Source organism: Phocoena sinus, chromosome 2, assembly GCF_008692025.1.
Source record: "Phocoena sinus isolate mPhoSin1 chromosome 2, mPhoSin1.pri, whole genome shotgun sequence".
Classification (NCBI taxonomy): domain Eukaryota; kingdom Metazoa; phylum Chordata; class Mammalia; order Artiodactyla; family Phocoenidae; genus Phocoena; species Phocoena sinus.
The window spans coordinates 86,218,544-86,236,367 of NC_045764.1; the positions used below are offsets into that span (position 1 = coordinate 86,218,544).

The following is a 17,824-nucleotide window of genomic DNA, read 5'->3' on the forward strand; positions in this document are numbered from 1 at the left end:
TCTGATTGTGGCTCTTGAAAAGCTCTCCTTGAAGGAAATGGTCTGAGTTGTCTAAGTGACTTTGACTTCTTCCTTAAGGAGACCCAGTGGCCTCCTCAGACGCTGAGGACTAACCACAACTCTGACCTCAGCCGACCCCACAGGGAATTGGAGTGGTTTTCAGAGTTGTACCCTTTGGGGCGAGATGACCAGACCATTGTCCTTCCTGCACAATCAGTCGGTGGATGTGGGCGCCTGGGAAGGTTGTAACCCTCAGGCTGCTCAAGGGGTCCCTGAAGGAGCTGAGAGCTGGAGGCCATCTCCTGGCAGAACTCCCAGATCTGGGACAGCAAGTCATTTCCTGACAGAGGAGTTGGATGAAGCATCTCAGCGTCCACCACAATTCACTCTCTGAACCCAGAGAGAACCATTGTAGTGGCAGTTTGGGAGCCCCTGAGACTACCAAGTTAGCCGCGTCTTGGTCAGCAGTCAGACCACGTGGTCTCCTCTGTAGGATTTCAGTATCTGTGGAAAATCAGCTCAAAAACAAATGCAGGAAGTGATGCAGAATATACAGTGGATAGAAAGGGAGCTTAACTGAATGCGCAGAACACGAAGAGAAAAGGGAAAACAAAATTTTAAACAAAATGTTTGGAATATTAGCATGCTGTAGGGACTTGAAACAACAGTACAGTTTTAGATTTTAAAGGCAGAATTTCTCTCATTTTGCTCTAATCTTTCAATTTTGGTAAATTCCTTGGGTAAACCTGTCTTGAGAGAAGAAACACCCATTCTTTGAATTAACTATTTTATAGGCAGCTTTTATTCTCTAAAGATTGCTGTTTCTGGGAACATGATTTGATGGGTGTTACCTCTGAATTCTTGTAATGATGAACGGTTTTATACTGTGTTCTACAAATACTGAAACTATTCTTTTCATTCCAGATATTGATGAATGCAGCACTATTCCTGGAATCTGTGACGGGGGCGAATGTACAAACACAGTCAGCAGTTACTTTTGCAAATGTCCCCCCGGTTTTTACACCTCTCCCGATGGTACCAGATGCATAGGTAGGTGTAATTATAAACATCATACACAGTTTATGTAAATCAGTTCCATAATAGACGTCATTCTAAGGGAGACATATAATTTCTCACTTGAGGTAAAATGTGCTTTTATGGAAGTCTGTTAAATAGTTGACCACCCTCTTGAAGAACAGAGGCAACTGTGGTCTTGTTTTGGGATTTTTGCCTCCCATAAAGAGATGATCCAGGAGACCCTACAGATAAACTCAGTCTAAAATTAACTTTGCAGTTATGTGACCGTCAGACCTTGAAGCCATCTTTGACTCTTCTCTCTCTTTACCCCCACCTTCAGTCATTTCCCAGGACCTATGTTAATTTAGATCTGAAATTCTGCAATAATCTTTTAATTGCTCTCCCTGCTTCCTGGCTTCCCTACATTCCGTCTTGTCAGATTTATCTTCCTAAAATGGTGCTTTGATTAAATAACTCTCTTGCTCAAAAACCTCTGGTAGTTTTCCATTAGGATTTGGAAATTAGTGGTTTTCAGTCTATATCCCATGGAATCTTCAGGTGCTGCAAAGTCCTCTAGGGATGCTAGGGTTGGAGAGGGGGACAGGGCAAAGGGGGAGGCTGAGTGGAAAGGGTTCCTGCCTTCCCCTCCCGCTTCATACACACACGCCAGGCAATTTTGCTTTTATCTGGGTGGGTGTTAGGCTTACATCTGGGTGGGTGTTAGGCTATCCATATTTTGCTATTACAAAATATCAATTAAATAAGTGGTTCTGTTGTTCAAAAATATAGATCTGACAATAGCTGGATTTAATGGTTGCTAAGAGTTCCTTCAAAGTCCAGTATTCTAGAATAAAGTTCAAGTTCAAAAGTGGACAGCCCGATAGAGAAGGAGCTTCACTCTGTGACCCCTCCCAACCTTGCTGACTTAGCACAGTCACTGCTTCTCACCCCCGAACAGGCCATTCACAGCAATTGCTTCATTCACGTTGCACCACTCAGAACACGTTCCCCAGTGCAAGCCTCCTTTCACACTCTTACTCAGGTTCTCTATCTTTGAAGGTGTCCCAGATCAGCTTACCTGAAAGCAGTTTCCCCCCCGAACCTAAGGATATCTTATTAGAAATGGTTTTATAGGGAAATTCTGTGTTTCTGTATGTTTTTATCTCCGTAATTAAGTTGTAATTCTCCTTAGAGAACAATAACTGCTAGCCTTATATTCCTGGTGGTTCTCAGCACAATTCCTCGCATGTAGTAGGCACTCAGTAAGCATGTGTTGACTATCAAAATAACTAATCCCTTATTAATAGGGCCGAGCTGAGGAGCCTATGGCAGAAGGCCTCAGAGGAAAGTGAAGGCTATCTTTTGATGTCTGTTTCTGGCCCATAGTTTCAAAGACACGCCAGCTTCACATCCTCACCACAGGCCATGAATTTCAGACCAAAACAGAATTGCACTTGAAATTCTGAATTCCTTTTTAGTTAGTCACACATAATAAAAGCTGAGGGCAGTCTCTCCGTTGACATTTGAATAAGTACAACTCATGAGGGAAACATATCTGGACTTTTCCTTAGAAGCAATGGTCGGTGGCGCCCGGATTGCCTGCTTTTCCAGAATCTATCCATAGATCTTGGAACTGCAGTGAAAGGATGGCAGGTGCAGTTCATGTAGCTCCTTCTTCTCCCCAAACTGTCCCAATTAACACATGACCTCCGGTGGATACGCGTAGCAGAAATCCTTTCCTGGCCAGATAATAGGTAGATTTTTTTTTTTTAACCTTCAAAGAGATCCCCAAACAGCATTAAAATGATTAATCCTTTTAACACATTTACATATCAGAAAGTTGACATTTTTAAAGTTCTTTCCTTTTTACCTAATATACCCACGCTAACTTTTTACAAAAGAAGGGCACTAAGATTCCTGGGTCACCTCCTCGGTGTGAGGTATTTTATGGAAATTATCTGACTTAAGGTTCAAAACAGTACTGTAGATGGGAAGAAGCTGAGGTTTAGGAAGTTTAGATAAATAATTTGCTCCAGTTGTTTAAGCAGTTATTAAGTGAGGGAGCTGGGATTCCAACTTGGGCTGAGTCTACAGTCCGGACTCCGCCCATTGCTTCCTCCCAGTGACTGTCGGATGCAGTAAACGTTTGCTTGCCATACCCCTAGGCAAGCACTGTTCCTCCTTCCTTGGAACTTTATGAGACCCATAATTAGCAACTTACATAAAGTGATCCCAATGACATTTCTGCCTTCCCTACTGCCTGCCATGGTAAACCACAGAGACCCCCAAAATTATCCCCAGTGGCAAGAAAATATGTATAGTCTCCGACTTTTAAACAAATCCAAGGTTTGTTGGCAAGTGGGTTATTTGGAATTAGTGAATCTAACCAATAGGAAACCCCACGTGTAGATAGTGGTATGTGGTATCTTCCTTATACATCTCTTTTAACCATGATATCCAAACTGTTACCTTCTGTTACCGCATTCTGCGACCCTCAGATCTCACCAGTTCTAACACTGCCTTTGTCGTGTAAGTGCTGGTAGAATTATTGCACTTTATTTTTGGTTTTGTGATCTTCGTTTGGCACTCTATAATACTTTGTGTAAGGCTGTCTTTTCATATTAGTGTGTTCTGTCTCATCAATTCCCAGGACTCTTAGAGATGTCTGGTACCTAGATTGGGCCTCACAGCTCCTAGCTGCTGGTTGGCCCCAACAATGTTAGTGATTGGTTAGGGGAGACCTGCTGACAGGCTAGGATGACCTGCAAACACCTATTGATATTTAATCCATCATATATTTGTTTTGACGTGATGTGATTTCTGGGTCCTGAGAGTAAGGCCAAGTGATTCAGAAGTGGAGAAAGGAAGAAAGTTTCTTACTCCTTTTCTGCCAGATGTCTTGGTCAGGGCAGATTTAAAATAGATGAAGGTGTCTAAGGTTTCTCCAACCTTCATTTACCTCCTCTAAGTCTTACCATGCTTCTCCCTCAGCTCCCATAGATCTTCAGATTACTTTAAAGCCACCCCTTACCCTCTATGCAAAGCGATCCAGCACCAGATGATTTCCTTTCCACTTCCTTTGGCACTACCATCTGATGACATGGAAGACTTCAGGCTGGCATGACCAAGGGTCAATTCCCCTGAATGGTTCCTGCTTTTCACAACTCTTCCCACTGGTTTTCTTTACAATTATAAGTTGTGTAAATGTGTGTATTCTTAACAAAAGCTCTCCTGCAAAAAAAAAAAAAATTGTAAAATGATTATTGTATATGCAGGTGCCATTTATAAATCAGGAACTGCCAGCAGCCCGGATGTGGCTGGTGATTCTTGCAGTCCCACCACTCACCATTTTGTTCCAGCGTCTCCGACCCATTGATTTATCATACAAGTCAGCCAGCTGGGCAGTAAAATAATATCATAGATAATTTGCAAAATAATAGATATAAGCCCATTAGGAGCTTGCTGTTGGCAGCTGTGGGTCCCAGTTTTGCTCTGAAAGATGGCCCACACTGAAAATTGTACATACAAATTTTGGTCAAGTGTTTATACTGGGTTTTGACCACCAAATTCATTTGAAGCTGGGATATAAGCCAGTTTTGAACATCTCTTCCCATTCTGTTTTTTTTTTTTTTTTTTTTTTTGTGGTACGTGGGCCTCTCACTGCTGTGGCCTCTCCCGCTGCAGAGCACAGGCTCCGGACGCGCAGGCCCAGCAGCCATGGCTCACGGGCCCAGCCGCTCCGCGGCATGTGGGATCCTCCCGGACCAGGGCACGAACCCATGTCCCCTGCATCGGCAGGCAGACTCTCAACCACTGCGCCACCAGGGAAGCCCCCTCTTCCCATTCTTAACGGCCTTTGGTTTCCATGCCCCAATATTAATCCTGGGGTATATGAAGTATTATTGTCTTTAAGGCAAAGCGAATTAGGAAGCAGGAAGTTCTGTTTCTCCCCCTTGTGCACAGGGAGGTGCCACCCATGTCTCCACAGAGCATTCTTTGTCTGCACTCCCTTCTCCAGCCATTTACCCTGGACCAGGCTGGAGTAAAATTTGTTCTGCCTCTTTGCTGAGGCTATTAGTCTGACCAGAGGTGCAGGAACTGGGACCACAGAAAATTTCTGGAAAGCACACTTACACTTGCTAGTGGTTTAAAGTACTTTTTAGAAATAATCTCGTATCCTTTAAAGCTGACCCATAATTTTCTTTTATGGTTTGTCTAGGTTTGATGTAGCCATCTTCACTCGACATTAACAATTTAAATGTTTCTAAGTCAGCCTTGGTTTTTTCATTTTATTAATTTATTGCAACCTTCAAGATTTTAAGGCTTTGTGTTTTTGAGAATGATGTAGATGAAAACAATGATAGGGATGACCCTCTCTGATCAAATGTTGGTTAATATGCAGACTTACAGGAAACATGAGGACAGATTTTTGACTACAAACAAATTCTTCACCTTACAAAAGGATTTCCCAGTTATATTCCTTCAAATGACAAGCATATTCAAAATACTAGTTTCAAAACTTATTTTATAGGAACTGTACAGAAATACATTTTACTTAAAGAGAGATATACCCGTAACATATGATAGTTAGATCAAGGGGTTCTGCACTTGGCTACCTACCTCCTCTCTTCCACCGCATGACCTCAAAGGCTCATGAAGCAGTTAGGTTTCTCCTTTGTCATGGGCTCTTTTCTGGTAACCCAGAGGTGTACTTCAGTGTGTCAGTGTTGTCACGTCAGTCAGACATGACGTAACCCAATAAAAGTGATATATAGAAATGTCTTCCCCTGTTGCTTTGAGAAGATACCGTTCTGCCACGAGAACAAAGTTCCTTCAAGAAGTATTGTATCCTATAGCACCAAGAACTTGCAATCATGTACATTTTGAACTTGTAAATAATGAGTGCCTTATCACATCTGTTAGGGCCCCAGGACAAAAGGAAACCTCGATTAACGAGCAGTGGATCTGACTGCAAAATGGCTCATTCCTTTAAAAAAAAAAATATCTCACACGTCTGACTCACGGTTTCAGACTGAAAAATAAGAAAGGTCTTTTAGAGACGTAACCTACGGTGCAGACTTCATGTTGTTTTAAAATAGATTTGTATCAGTATTTGCCTAAAGTGGCTCAAATTAAGTCGTTTGAAACCAAGGACAACACAGTCTCCCTTCAGTATAGAGACATGTCTCTATACCTAATTAACCGTCACTGCCAGTGATTTTCTTCTTCTCTCTTTTCCTATGACCCATATGGTTGTAATCATTTGTTCCCACCTTGCGGATGGAATGTGGGACTTGGGCCAAGTGTACCAGCTCACAGGGGCAAAAGGTGTGAGATGGAGGGATCTCTGACTGAGCGCTGTTCCCAAGTGGCACTCACAGTTTACCTTCTAGGGCTGAGTGTCAGCTCATCCTGCCCGAGCCCCACTGGGAAATGTGGAGGTGCTGGGGCAAAAGAGAGTCGTTTTACGTTTGATCTCAGTGATGTGTATGGGGGTTTCTTTGTCCTCTCAGATGTTCGCCCAGGATACTGTTACACGGCTCTGGCAAACGGGCGCTGTTCTAACCAGCTGCCGCAGTCTATCACCAAGATGCAGTGCTGCTGTGACGTCGGCCGGTGCTGGTCTCCGGGGGTCACTGTCGCCCCCGAAATGTGTCCCATCAGAGCAACGGGTAAGAGCCCTTCCATTTATCCACAGAGTATCTCTGCTCAACCCCCTGCGAGCCCAGGGGCAATGTACGTGCTGTAGATTTAGTGGAAACCGGGGTAAGTGAATAACATTCCAGAAAATAAAAGAGATGGCCTTCAGGGAAATTTCCCCAGGTAATGAACAGGGGAAATACAGAGGTCCATACAAATGACACTGTTCGCAGGTACTGTATCTTACTTAGCTTGCGTATTAACACTGGGTAGCAACCTGACCAGTCAGAAGAACTGGTTCCTTCCTAGTCTCCTGTATTTCTTTTGTATCCTCAAAAGCTCAGCAGAATAAAACTCAACTCCCTCAGAGCCTTTCAGGTGAGTTATTCGGGATACACATTTCCTCCTTCCCTAACGTTTGACACTCTCCTCTTCTTGGTTGCCAAGTCCTGTTGATGTTTTTTTCTTTTCAATTTCTCTTTTCTGTCATATTCCTTTCCACATAAAGCTCATTTTCTCTCATCTGCACTATTGCAGTAGCCTCCTAACTGGTCTTTGTGAAATCCACAGCTGCCACGTAACATTTCCCAAAGCCTAACTCATCTGAAATTCAGTTTTAAAAAAATTGTGTCTGGGGAAAAAGTAGAGAAAGGTGTCCAGAAAATTTTTCGCAGGATGAACTCAGGCAATATCCAGTGGTCCAAGTCACTCCATTTCTTGAAAATAAAATTTTACTACTTAGCAGGGCATTTAGAGTCCCCAAATCCGATTCCTGTTCATCTTTTAATTCTTATTCTTTATAGTAGCTTTATTTTCTAATTAAATGATGCAATCCAGCTTTTCCTTGAACCCAGTCTGAGCACTTCTAAACTCAAATATTTCTTTTTTCTCCAAACTTCTCCCCAGTTCAGGTCCTTACTCCCTACTCCCCACCCCTGCTACCTCTGCCTGTTATACACCCTCTTTTTGGTTGAGATTCCTCTCAGATGTGACCTAATCCCTGCACATCCCAAGACCACCACTGCTGAAAATGCTCAGTGCTCTAGGTTTGTACTGCTGCTGTGATACAGATCCCATCTGCTCAGGTCTGTGCCTGTGTGTGTTCATATATAGCTTTTTTTACTAGTTAAGAAATCTCATTAGGGGGTTTCAGTCATCATTATAGTGCCTTATTCCTTCTAATTTTTTAATGCTTCTCTGGTACTTAGCGAGAACTTGCTGATGGGAGGCATTCACGTAGGGTGTACAACTTACCAGGTGACGTCTTTCCCACCAGTTCTAAGTAAAAATTGGGGTAATAACTTCTTCTCAATCTGGTTCCTGAAAAGTATGTTTAAATCAGGAAATTATAGGGGAGAAAATCAGGATGCGGATGGATGAATGTAGAGCTAATGAAATACTTCAGAGTGTGCTACTCACAGAATATGAATGCCCCATTATCATGGGTTATAGACCTGCTCACAGATGTTATTTTTAAATTTCTATTTATTACTGAGAATTATGTGTGTGGACTAAAGAAGCAAGAAAATCGTTCAATAAATTTTAACATATAACAGGTCATATATTTTGCCATATATTTTGACTGTCTCTGGCCTAAAAATATAAGGCACCCTTCTTAGTTCACTAGGGGGACCATTTAGTAGGTCACTGTTTAGAAGCACATGACTTTCTATTAAGACCTACTGCTTGGATACCAGGAGAATCACTTTTTAAATGGATATGTTAACTTAGGAATCAGCAGCATTGATGTGGATTCTTTCCTATGTTGAGACCTTGAATAGAAGAGGGAGGACTGGAGTAGGCTTAGTTGCTGAAGACCTACTTTGGGACTCATGGAGCAGAAGGCCCGGTTCCCCTATGTAACTTTGCAGGGAGCTGCTCTCCCAAAGGGTACCACTGAAAGATGCACAATCCTGAGACAGGCCCAGAGCAGAGCAGATGGATAGAGCAAACTAATTTGCAGGTAGGTGTGTTTGTTTGTTCAAATGTTCCAGTACCAGTACTACAGAGCTCTGGGTTCTTAACTTATGGAGACTGATGACGTAGGAAGAATTATTTCAGATTGGTCAGCTTTTCACTTTAAAAAAAAATCAGTGTCATCTCTGGGTTAAATGGAGATAGGAAAGTTGGACATCAGTTGAACAAAGTCAGCCCCAGGTTGCTGATTCTGAATGTAAAGGGGCTCAACGGAAAGTTATTAAGCCGAAGAAAGTAGGAAAAAGTACAGAACCCAGCCTGATACACTTTCATGGAGAGGTTGAGATGAATTTAATGGCATGCTTAAAATAATATACCCACCTAGTTAGCAGAAATGCTGATAAGCTATCCAACTTCTTTTATAGAAATCCTAAAAGACTAAAAAAAAAAGGTTGATTGGTGCTTGGAAGCTAATAAGTACAATTGCCATTCAATTAAATCCAACGTAGTTAATAAATTCCTCTTCTGTGCAGTTTTCCAGGTGAGGCTGAGAGTGGGATTTCATCATGAGTTAGACACGATCCTTGACTTCAGAGACTGCACAGTCTTAGTGGTAGAGAGTTGGTAGAAAGCAGGTAGCCAGGAAATGTTGGGTATGGCACGTCCAGGTGATAATTCTATAAGGAAGATCACTGTGGTTTGACAACAGGGATTGTAGCATCCTGATTCAGGGAAGCAGAAACAATATATAAATCCTTTCCAAATACAGTCAAGTACTACAGAATCTTTGTGGGTTGAAATTCCAGATAAACAATGCAGTAGTAGAATTCTCTGAAAACATAAACTTAACCTGAGTTGGAAATGTCAAGTATGATTGAAAAAGTTTTAGTAATGGACCAGAAAAAAACAACAAGGTACGTGGTAGCTAGGTATGTTTAGCCAAATGTAAATGGACAGAAGGTCCCATGAGGTTGAAATATGAATACATTTCAGTATGACATATCACTGTGTCATAGAATAAGTCAGATTCTAGTCCACAAGGAAAATAAAAATACTAGCCTAATTTCTATTAATGGATGAAGCTAGTATAGAAAGTACCTATGGGAGAATCCAGAATCCCTGTGTGACAGAGGTAATAAAATAATCAACATTCTGGAAAGAGGGAAAAAAGAAATTTTAAAAATTATATAGTTTACTTATAGAAGGGAACTGTGACAAAATATGGCTATTTGTAGGAAGCATGAAAATGAGTGGCTTTAAATGATGCCTATCTACTGATAACTCCAAAACTTAGCAGCAGCCCTGACTTCCTCTCTAGGCTTCAAACTCTCTTTTAAAACTGCTTTGTGACATCTCTATGTGGATGTCTGATATCTCAAAATTCATATGCTCAACGTATAGCTTTTACCCACCAAACCTGCTCACATCACAGTTTTTCCCATCTCAGCAAACGGCACCAGCGTCTACCCTGTTGCTCAACTGGAAAACTAGAAGTCATTCTTGATTTCCTATTCCCTCAGCTCTGACATTTACTCCTTCCCCAAACATAGCCCATTCATCTCTAAAATAATCTTCAGATGTGTTTACTTCTGTCCAGTTCCATCACTGGCTCCCTTGTCCAGCCATCTTTGTCTTGCCCTTGGTCTTCTGCAGCAGTCTTACCTCCCTCCAGTACAGTCTCCAAATGCCAGTGAGAATGATCTTCTGAAAATGTTCATCTGATCATGTCCCACCCCTGCAGAAGACTACCAGTGACTTCCCAAGGCATATAAAATAAAATCCAAGCACTAAAAAGTGTGCTCTTTAGAGTCCTGTGGGATCCACAGGTGGGAAGACTGGGTGGAGATCATGGCATTTTATTCTATTCTTCCTTGAGGTGAATTTTGACATAGGTAAAGACTTCCTAGGTTTTAGGAGGGACATGTGGTACACACTCCGGGGAGTTTGTTTCCAGTTTTGAATTATGGTTCCAGTCTGGTTGCTGCTATAGGTTTTAGGAATGCTGACTGAGGAAAAAAAGCCAAGTCAGTTGGCTTTTTTCCTTTTCTCCAATTGACCTACGTGGTTTGATGATCAGTTGTATTCAAAATTTCTTTACAAAGTAAGGATGACTTCCATGGGCCTATGGCATATGCTACCCCTCAGCTGTTGTGTTGTGTTTTTTTTTTTTCCAGAGGATTTCAACAAGCTGTGCTCTGTCCCTATCGTAATTCCCGAGAGGCCAGGATATCCTTCCCCACCCCTTGGCCCCATTCCTCCAGTTCACCCTGTTCCTCCTGGCTTTCCTCCTGGACCTCAAATTACAGTCCCTCGACCACCAGTGGAATATCCATATCCATCTCGGGAACCACCAAGTAAGAGCTCAAAAGTCATCTAATTACGTTTCTTGCATTAATCAGGTTAACTTTTTTGTTGTTGTTTATGCTGTTTAAGTCATTAAGTAAGTTTAACCAATCCTTAAAGATTTCATTTACAGAATGTAGTATATAACTTTCTCAACTGGCCTATTGCATAAAGGAAAATGGGCAGTTTCATATTCTCCAGAGATTAATGTCCTTTTGCTATTGATGTTGTGGGAGAAATTTAAATCTGATTCACAGGATGAATTCATAGAGGAGGCATTAGATTACTCTTTGGGTTATATATCATGCAAAGCAGTTTTGCAAATAGTTAAATGCCAGTAACTCACTGCCTTTGTTGCTTCCCTGCGCTCGAGGCCTGAGAGTGAGGCGGAGGGAGCCGTGGAGAGAAGCAGGCAGAGGAGCAGGCTACAGCGAGGCCGCGGTACCTGGCAGCATGCGCCACGGTGCACAGGTGCTCTCTGTAGGCGAGAATGGAAACATGCTCTGTTGACGCCAGGCGACCTTTGCCCAGAGTGTCCTCCTTCCTTTATGATTCAGCATCTTGCCCATTATTACTGGATTCAGTGCTGGTGGAAGATGCCCTAGTTAGACATAATTTTAATGGGGTTTCGTGTTATTCCTTCAGGGGTGTTGCCAGTCAACGTCACTGATTACTGCCAGCTGTTTCGCTATCTCTGTCAAAATGGACGCTGCATCCCAACTCCTGGGAGCTACCGGTGTGAGTGCAACAAAGGATTCCAGCTGGACCTCCGTGGGGAGTGCATTGGTACGTGATAGACCACTAGCTTGGCACCAAGAGGCTACTGCAGTGCCGTTTCATGACTGTATAGGTTTTCTATGGCTGCTATAACAAATTGTCTCAAACTTAGTGGCTTAAAACAACACAGATTTATTATCTTATATTTCTATAGGTTAAAAGTCCGACACGGGTCTTTCTGGGCTAAAATCAAGGTGTCGGCAGGGCTGCGTTCCTCTCCGAGGCTCTTGGAGAGAATCCATTTCTTTGCCTTTTCTGGCATCTAGAAGCCGTGTGTATTCCTTGGCTGAGGGCCTGTTTCTTCATCTTCAAAGCCAGCAGTGTAGCATCTTCAGATCTCTAACTCTCTGATTCTCTCTTTGCATTCCTTCTAACACGTTTAAGGATCTTTGTGATTACATTGGGCCCATCTGTATATAATCCAGGAGGGATGGATTCCACTGATTAGCAACTTAATTGCCCTTGCCATGTAGCATGTTCACAGGTTCTGGTGGTTAGGACATGAACATATTGGGGGAGGGGCATTATTATGCCTACTGTAGTGACTTTTAACTTTCATTGTAAAACACATTCAAGGCATTGCTGGTAACTCTAACTTCAGCCATCCTATCGAAGGCTGACCATTAAAATGAAGCATTAGAAATATCCCCAACTTATGAAACTTTGCATGGTTTACTAATTTGAGTGGATAACTTACCAACAATCTCTAGTTAGCAAGGAACTAAAGCAAGGAACTTTAAGTTGTTGATAAGGCAGTTAAGCTAGTGAAGGAAGGAAATGTAACACAAGGATAATTTGTTGGATTGGATAAGAACACCCAGTTGCCATCTAATTTTTTAAAAATAAACTGCTCTCTTAGGTCTATTATAAATCCCAATTCCAGTTATGAATCAGGCAGAAATAAGTAGTTCTTGGTTTCTCATGCTATATAGTTTCCTGGTGATATGAAAGCCCCTTCAAGTAGCTTGTTAAGAGAGAGTCCTTCAATCCTGAGAGGTCATCCGGAGCTGGGTAGGAAAGGCAAAGGGAACGTCTGGCTCAGGGTTGTGAGATCAGACTTGCATCTGCCACAAGAAGCATGTGACTTCGGACAAGTGGGTTATCTTCCATAAGCTTTAGCTTCTTCATCTTCACAAACAGAGGAATAAAAACCAGTTTACCTGTAAGTAAACTGATAGCTCTAAATGAGTGTAAAACTAGCGGGAGCCTGTCTAGGGGCGGGGTGGAGGTGGTAGCAGCCTTGATGGTGGGTGAGAATTGCCCTTTAAACAACAACAGCTTCATGGTTTGTTGTAATATTCATAGCGGAACTGAGAAAGGAATGCTTAGATATGGTTAGGTCTTCTTTTCATTGAAAAATTGAGCTTCAAGAGACACTCAGATTTCTGTCCAGAAGCCACTTCTGAAATATTAGTCTGTTTGATTCCCTTATGTCAGACCCAAGGAAGAGAAAATGTTTATTGGCTTGGAGCGTTGAGTTGCTGCGTATTTGGCATTTTTCTCTGAAAAATGACACAGGAAAATAATACATTCTAACTGCTCAACGAGTTAAAGTGGCCGGTGACACCGTTATTGTAGTGGAAAGAAAAAAGATCTTTTCATTATGCTATTTATTTCTTGAAAGGAAAGTGTTTTAGCGTGTAAAGGAAACCAGTAAAATGGTCTTGGAGTTATGAGTTACTGCGATCTAATGTCTTACTGAAATATACTGTGTTTTGCAGATGTTGATGAATGTGAGAAAAACCCTTGTGCTGGTGGCGAGTGTATTAATACCCAGGGCTCCTACACCTGTCAGTGCCGACCTGGCTATCAGAGCACACTCACCCGGACAGAATGCCGAGGTACGTGTGGTCCTAGCTTGGCACGTCGGACATGTATGCTAAGTAAGGAGTTAGCTTTGAAGGAATTCCATGGAGTCTGAATAACCCTTGCCGGGAGAGGCTAATATGCTCCCATTGCTTTTTTGCACTTAATTCCAGAAATTGTTACTCTGAAGGATAGCATCATAAAATCTGGCAAACATTCACGTTATTTTAAAAGATGTTTCTGTGCCTGTGGGAATATCTTCTTTTCACTTCCTTAACTTTTAATCTGAGAGCTAGGGAATGGGGTTGTCCTTTGTTGACACAGAAACTGAGAAAGGTTTCAGGTGAAATTTTACGCAATTAATTGCTTCACGGAAAGGCCTGAAGGATAAGAAGTGCCTGTAAGTTCTTGCTGCTTATTTCGTGTAGTCAGCGGCAGCATCACCTGGGAGCCAGTTGGAAATGCAGCATCTCAGGTCCCACTTGAGACCTGCTGAATCAAAATCAGCATTTTAACAAGATCTTCCAGGGACCCTTACGCATGTTAAGGTTTGAGAAGCACTCCTATAAAGTTTCCTCACAAAAATTTCCCTTCAGATTTGTTTATTAATTGACTTATTAAGCCACCCAGTATACCTCTTATTGGATGACTTTGATGTACTGAGTTTCTGAGATAGAAAGAATTAAGATATGTGCCCCACCTCAGGGCACTCAAATATCTATATCTCTATAAGTTGGGCACAGAATGATCTGTTATAATTGATCAGTAAAGCCAGATAAAAGCAACAGAACTCTGTTGAAATTAAATACAAGGGAAGATAAGGGAGGTTTGTATCACTTTAAAAATTTGTCAGCCATTAATGAGTTAATTTTGTTTGCCTCTTTTAGCAAAAGTTCTTCATATTAGTTGAAGGCATACAGATGTTTTTATTTTTTATTAGTGACTGTTTTCAAAATCTTTGAATTTGGTTCTGACTTAGGGATTTCTTGCCATCAGTGTATTTTAGTACACCGCTTATAAATGGCAATTTTGAGCAGAAAAACCTGGAGCACAGCATTTCAATCTGTTAATATTTCTATTAATGGCCTACTTACTGAATTACAAATATAGTTTGAATTTTTAACTGAGTTTAGAACCTTCTTTATAACTATTGTTTAAAATAATCAGCACGTACAAACAGTATACGAGGCATTTTGCAATCGTGGAAGATAAACCGAAACCAGTGTTTCAGAAGACAGCACTACTAAATAAGCAAATAGAAGACATTCTTGAGAATACTCAGCTGCGGCAGGGGCCAATCAGTGTAGGTGCATGTTATTGTCATCACTCTGAGACTTAGTTTATTAGAGACTGAAGGTTACCTAAAAGCCTCAAGCACTGTCTTCTTTAAGAGCTAGTGCGAAGCTTAGCCCAAGCACAAGAAGTTGATAACGTGATCACATTTGTGGGTAGATGAAAGTCGCCACAGAATGGTCAGAAAGGCTGTATACTTAGCTGAGAAGGACACGAGGAACTAAACAGAGGGGACAGAAGAAACATACAGAAACACGGTAGAGACGTTGAATGGCAAGCTTTTCATTTATTTTTGTAAGGCAGCAGGAGCCCGAATGGCATTTTCAAATTAGTGAGGAGAGAAAAAGCTGAACTCTTTATCCTGTTGATTTTATCCTTGGGCCTCCATAGATTATAGAATCCTAAAAAAAAAAAAAAAAAGTAGATTATAAAATCTTAAAAAAAAAAAAAGTCTGCTGAAGAATATGCAGCTTTTACTATTTTTTGGAGTGTGGAGCAGGTCAGATTTTAGTAAGGATTAAGAAATAAATGAGAGAGAAAAAGATCGTAGGTTGTTGGCACAAAGATCAGACAGAAGAAAAGCCCAGACTGCTTCAGCTAGTCCAATGACTCGTGTGGAAACCACTGCTGGATCTGCCCAGAAAGAAAGTGCGTCTGAGGGTCAACCACAAGACACCGTGCAGACACAGGGTAGACAGAATAACCAGTATGCCATGAATGCACATTCTTGTCGTCCAAAGGATGTTTAGGGCTCTTATACCCAGGCACATGGCCTCAACTCTGCATGGGTAGGTCTGCTCCCATCCAACTCTGCTCGGTGCCCTGGCCTCTATCTCTTGGGAATAAGCCCTGGCAAAGGTTGTACGCTCTGTAGACAAGGTGGTTTGTGTTCATCCTTTTTGATGTTCATCCAGGCATGTAGCCTAGAAACTGAGGGGAATAGATAATCCAGGGTAACTCGTTGTGCACTTTAGGTTAGTTGCTAATCTTTAAATGAGAGATCAGATGCGGGTTATTTGAGTTATTGTCATTTTTAACACTTCCATATCATGCTCTGTTGTTTACTTTGGCATAATATTAAACATGAAAGAAAAAAAGGGAAATGCCCCCATAGTACCAATATTTTGTTTGTTAGATAGAATACTCATAAAGTTATAAAAGAGACTAAGAATATATAAACAAATAAAACTGTATTTGGACCAGAACTGCCATAAGGAAGGTAGACGTTTCAGAGTCAAAATGATTGACGGTTTTCAGATGGAATTAGGTTTTTAAATTGTTTTTTTTTTTTTTAATGGCATTTCTGTTTAACTGTTCTGATACAGCGAACATCAGATCTGCCTTTTGATCATGTCTTAAAAGACACCAGCCAAAGTTCATTGTAAATAATGATATATACTGGCTCATTGAATTACCTAGGAAAATGGTGAAAAAGAACCTATTTTGTTTACAGAACTGAGATTTAGGGAGCCTTCTTAGAAAGTAAAGTTAAACTGAATGCTATTATGTTGGCATTTTTTTCTTTCATATGCCTTTCAAACTTTTATTAGTAACCCTAAATTTTATATTATTTAATACTGAGTTTATGTTGAAGAATATTATTTAGTAATCAAAACCCAAGACTAAGATCATGAATTTAGAGATGGTGAGAGGAAGAAATAAAATAATTTAAAATCCCCTAAGTAAAGCTATTTCTTCCTTTTTGACTTCGATTTTAGACATTGATGAATGTTTACAGAATGGCCGTATCTGCAATAACGGACGTTGCATCAACACAGATGGCAGTTTCCATTGTGTGTGTAATGCAGGATTTCATGTTACGCGTGATGGGAAGAACTGTGAAGGTAATACGGTGTAATAATAATTACAGTATAATCATGTCATTCCCCTATTCCATTGCAGTTTCAGTATCAAAAGTCTTTAACAAGGCCAAGTCAAACATTGAGTGAAAGGTCAAAGTATCAAATGTATATCACCTATTGTTATCTGGGAGGATGCCTAACTTTTAACAGTATTAATTCCTTTAATTCACATTTGTGTGAGTCAAATAACATTGTAAATATAGGAGCAGAGCTTGCTATTTAAATATTCCTGGTGACGAAACTTTTGTAGCATAAATCATTACTTCCAAATTTTATACAGTCAGAATTTGTACATTAAAAAAAATAGGACACACCTAATCTCATATATTCTTCAGTCACTTATAATCCTTTTGTTTAAAGTGTCTATGTAGTAATGAAATATTACTAAGGAGTATCTGAAAATGTAAAATTGGAGAGAAATGTTGGCGAGAGTCAGCCCTTTATATTGCCTCTTGAATTAATCACCTCACTTTGAATTGGGCTGTTTCATTTTGTCTTTTTCCCTGCCTTTTCTCCCCTAAATTGAAAATGTGACAATTATTGATGAGTTTCCACTTCTTAGACCTTTAGCAAAAAATGAAGAATGCTCCTTATCATCTTTCCCAAAGTCTTCGGGAAAGATCCCAAGAATCTATTCATACATTAAAGGAATTTCAAAATTGTTCTTAGAAACATTTTTGGCAGAATATTATCTCAGTGATTCAATTCAAAGACTTAATGCCAAAATTCTCAGTTGGGATAGAGTCTTGTTTAAAAAAGAAAAAATCATAAATTACTTCGGTCTGACTAAAGCCTGTAAGTGAAAACACACTGTGTCTAGAAGAGCAAGTGCCTCCTAAGACAGCTGTAATGTTAAATAAAATAGCATACTGATGAATTTAAAGAAATATCTGTATGCTCAAGGGATCCTAAAGGTTAGCTGTCATGGCTATACTCTATAGTCAAGTCTTGCATTTTACAAATACGTTTTTCCTATCCCTATTTAAAATTGCTTCAAACTGCCAGCAGTTCTCTGGTTTCTACTTTTTAAAGAATCAAGAAGTAGCCTAAATACATTTCATCATTCTTAGTTTCGATTTTGTTTTTATTTTCAGTATATTAGAAGTAATGTGGATCTGTAAATATAACCATCAGGCCGTTTACACACCTTTCAGTTTGTAAACTGCTGT

The 17,824-nt window shown here is 40.7% G+C and overlaps 1 protein-coding gene across 2 annotated transcripts in view; it reads left to right on the plus strand.

Moving 5' to 3' along the window:
• The window catches only part of FBN1 (fibrillin 1), a 275,481-nt gene that overhangs the window by 134,393 nt on the left and 123,264 nt on the right, over window positions 1-17,824 (plus strand). For both annotated transcript variants that reach the window (XM_032624190.1, XM_032624189.1), the window contains exons 9-14: window positions 925-1,050; window positions 6,531-6,689; window positions 10,749-10,928; window positions 11,563-11,703; window positions 13,416-13,535; window positions 16,512-16,637. In XM_032624190.1, the coding sequence (XP_032480081.1) occupies window positions 925-1,050; window positions 6,531-6,689; window positions 10,749-10,928; window positions 11,563-11,703; window positions 13,416-13,535; window positions 16,512-16,637 (852 nt within the window). The remainder of the gene's footprint in view (window positions 1-924; window positions 1,051-6,530; window positions 6,690-10,748; window positions 10,929-11,562; window positions 11,704-13,415; window positions 13,536-16,511; window positions 16,638-17,824) is intronic.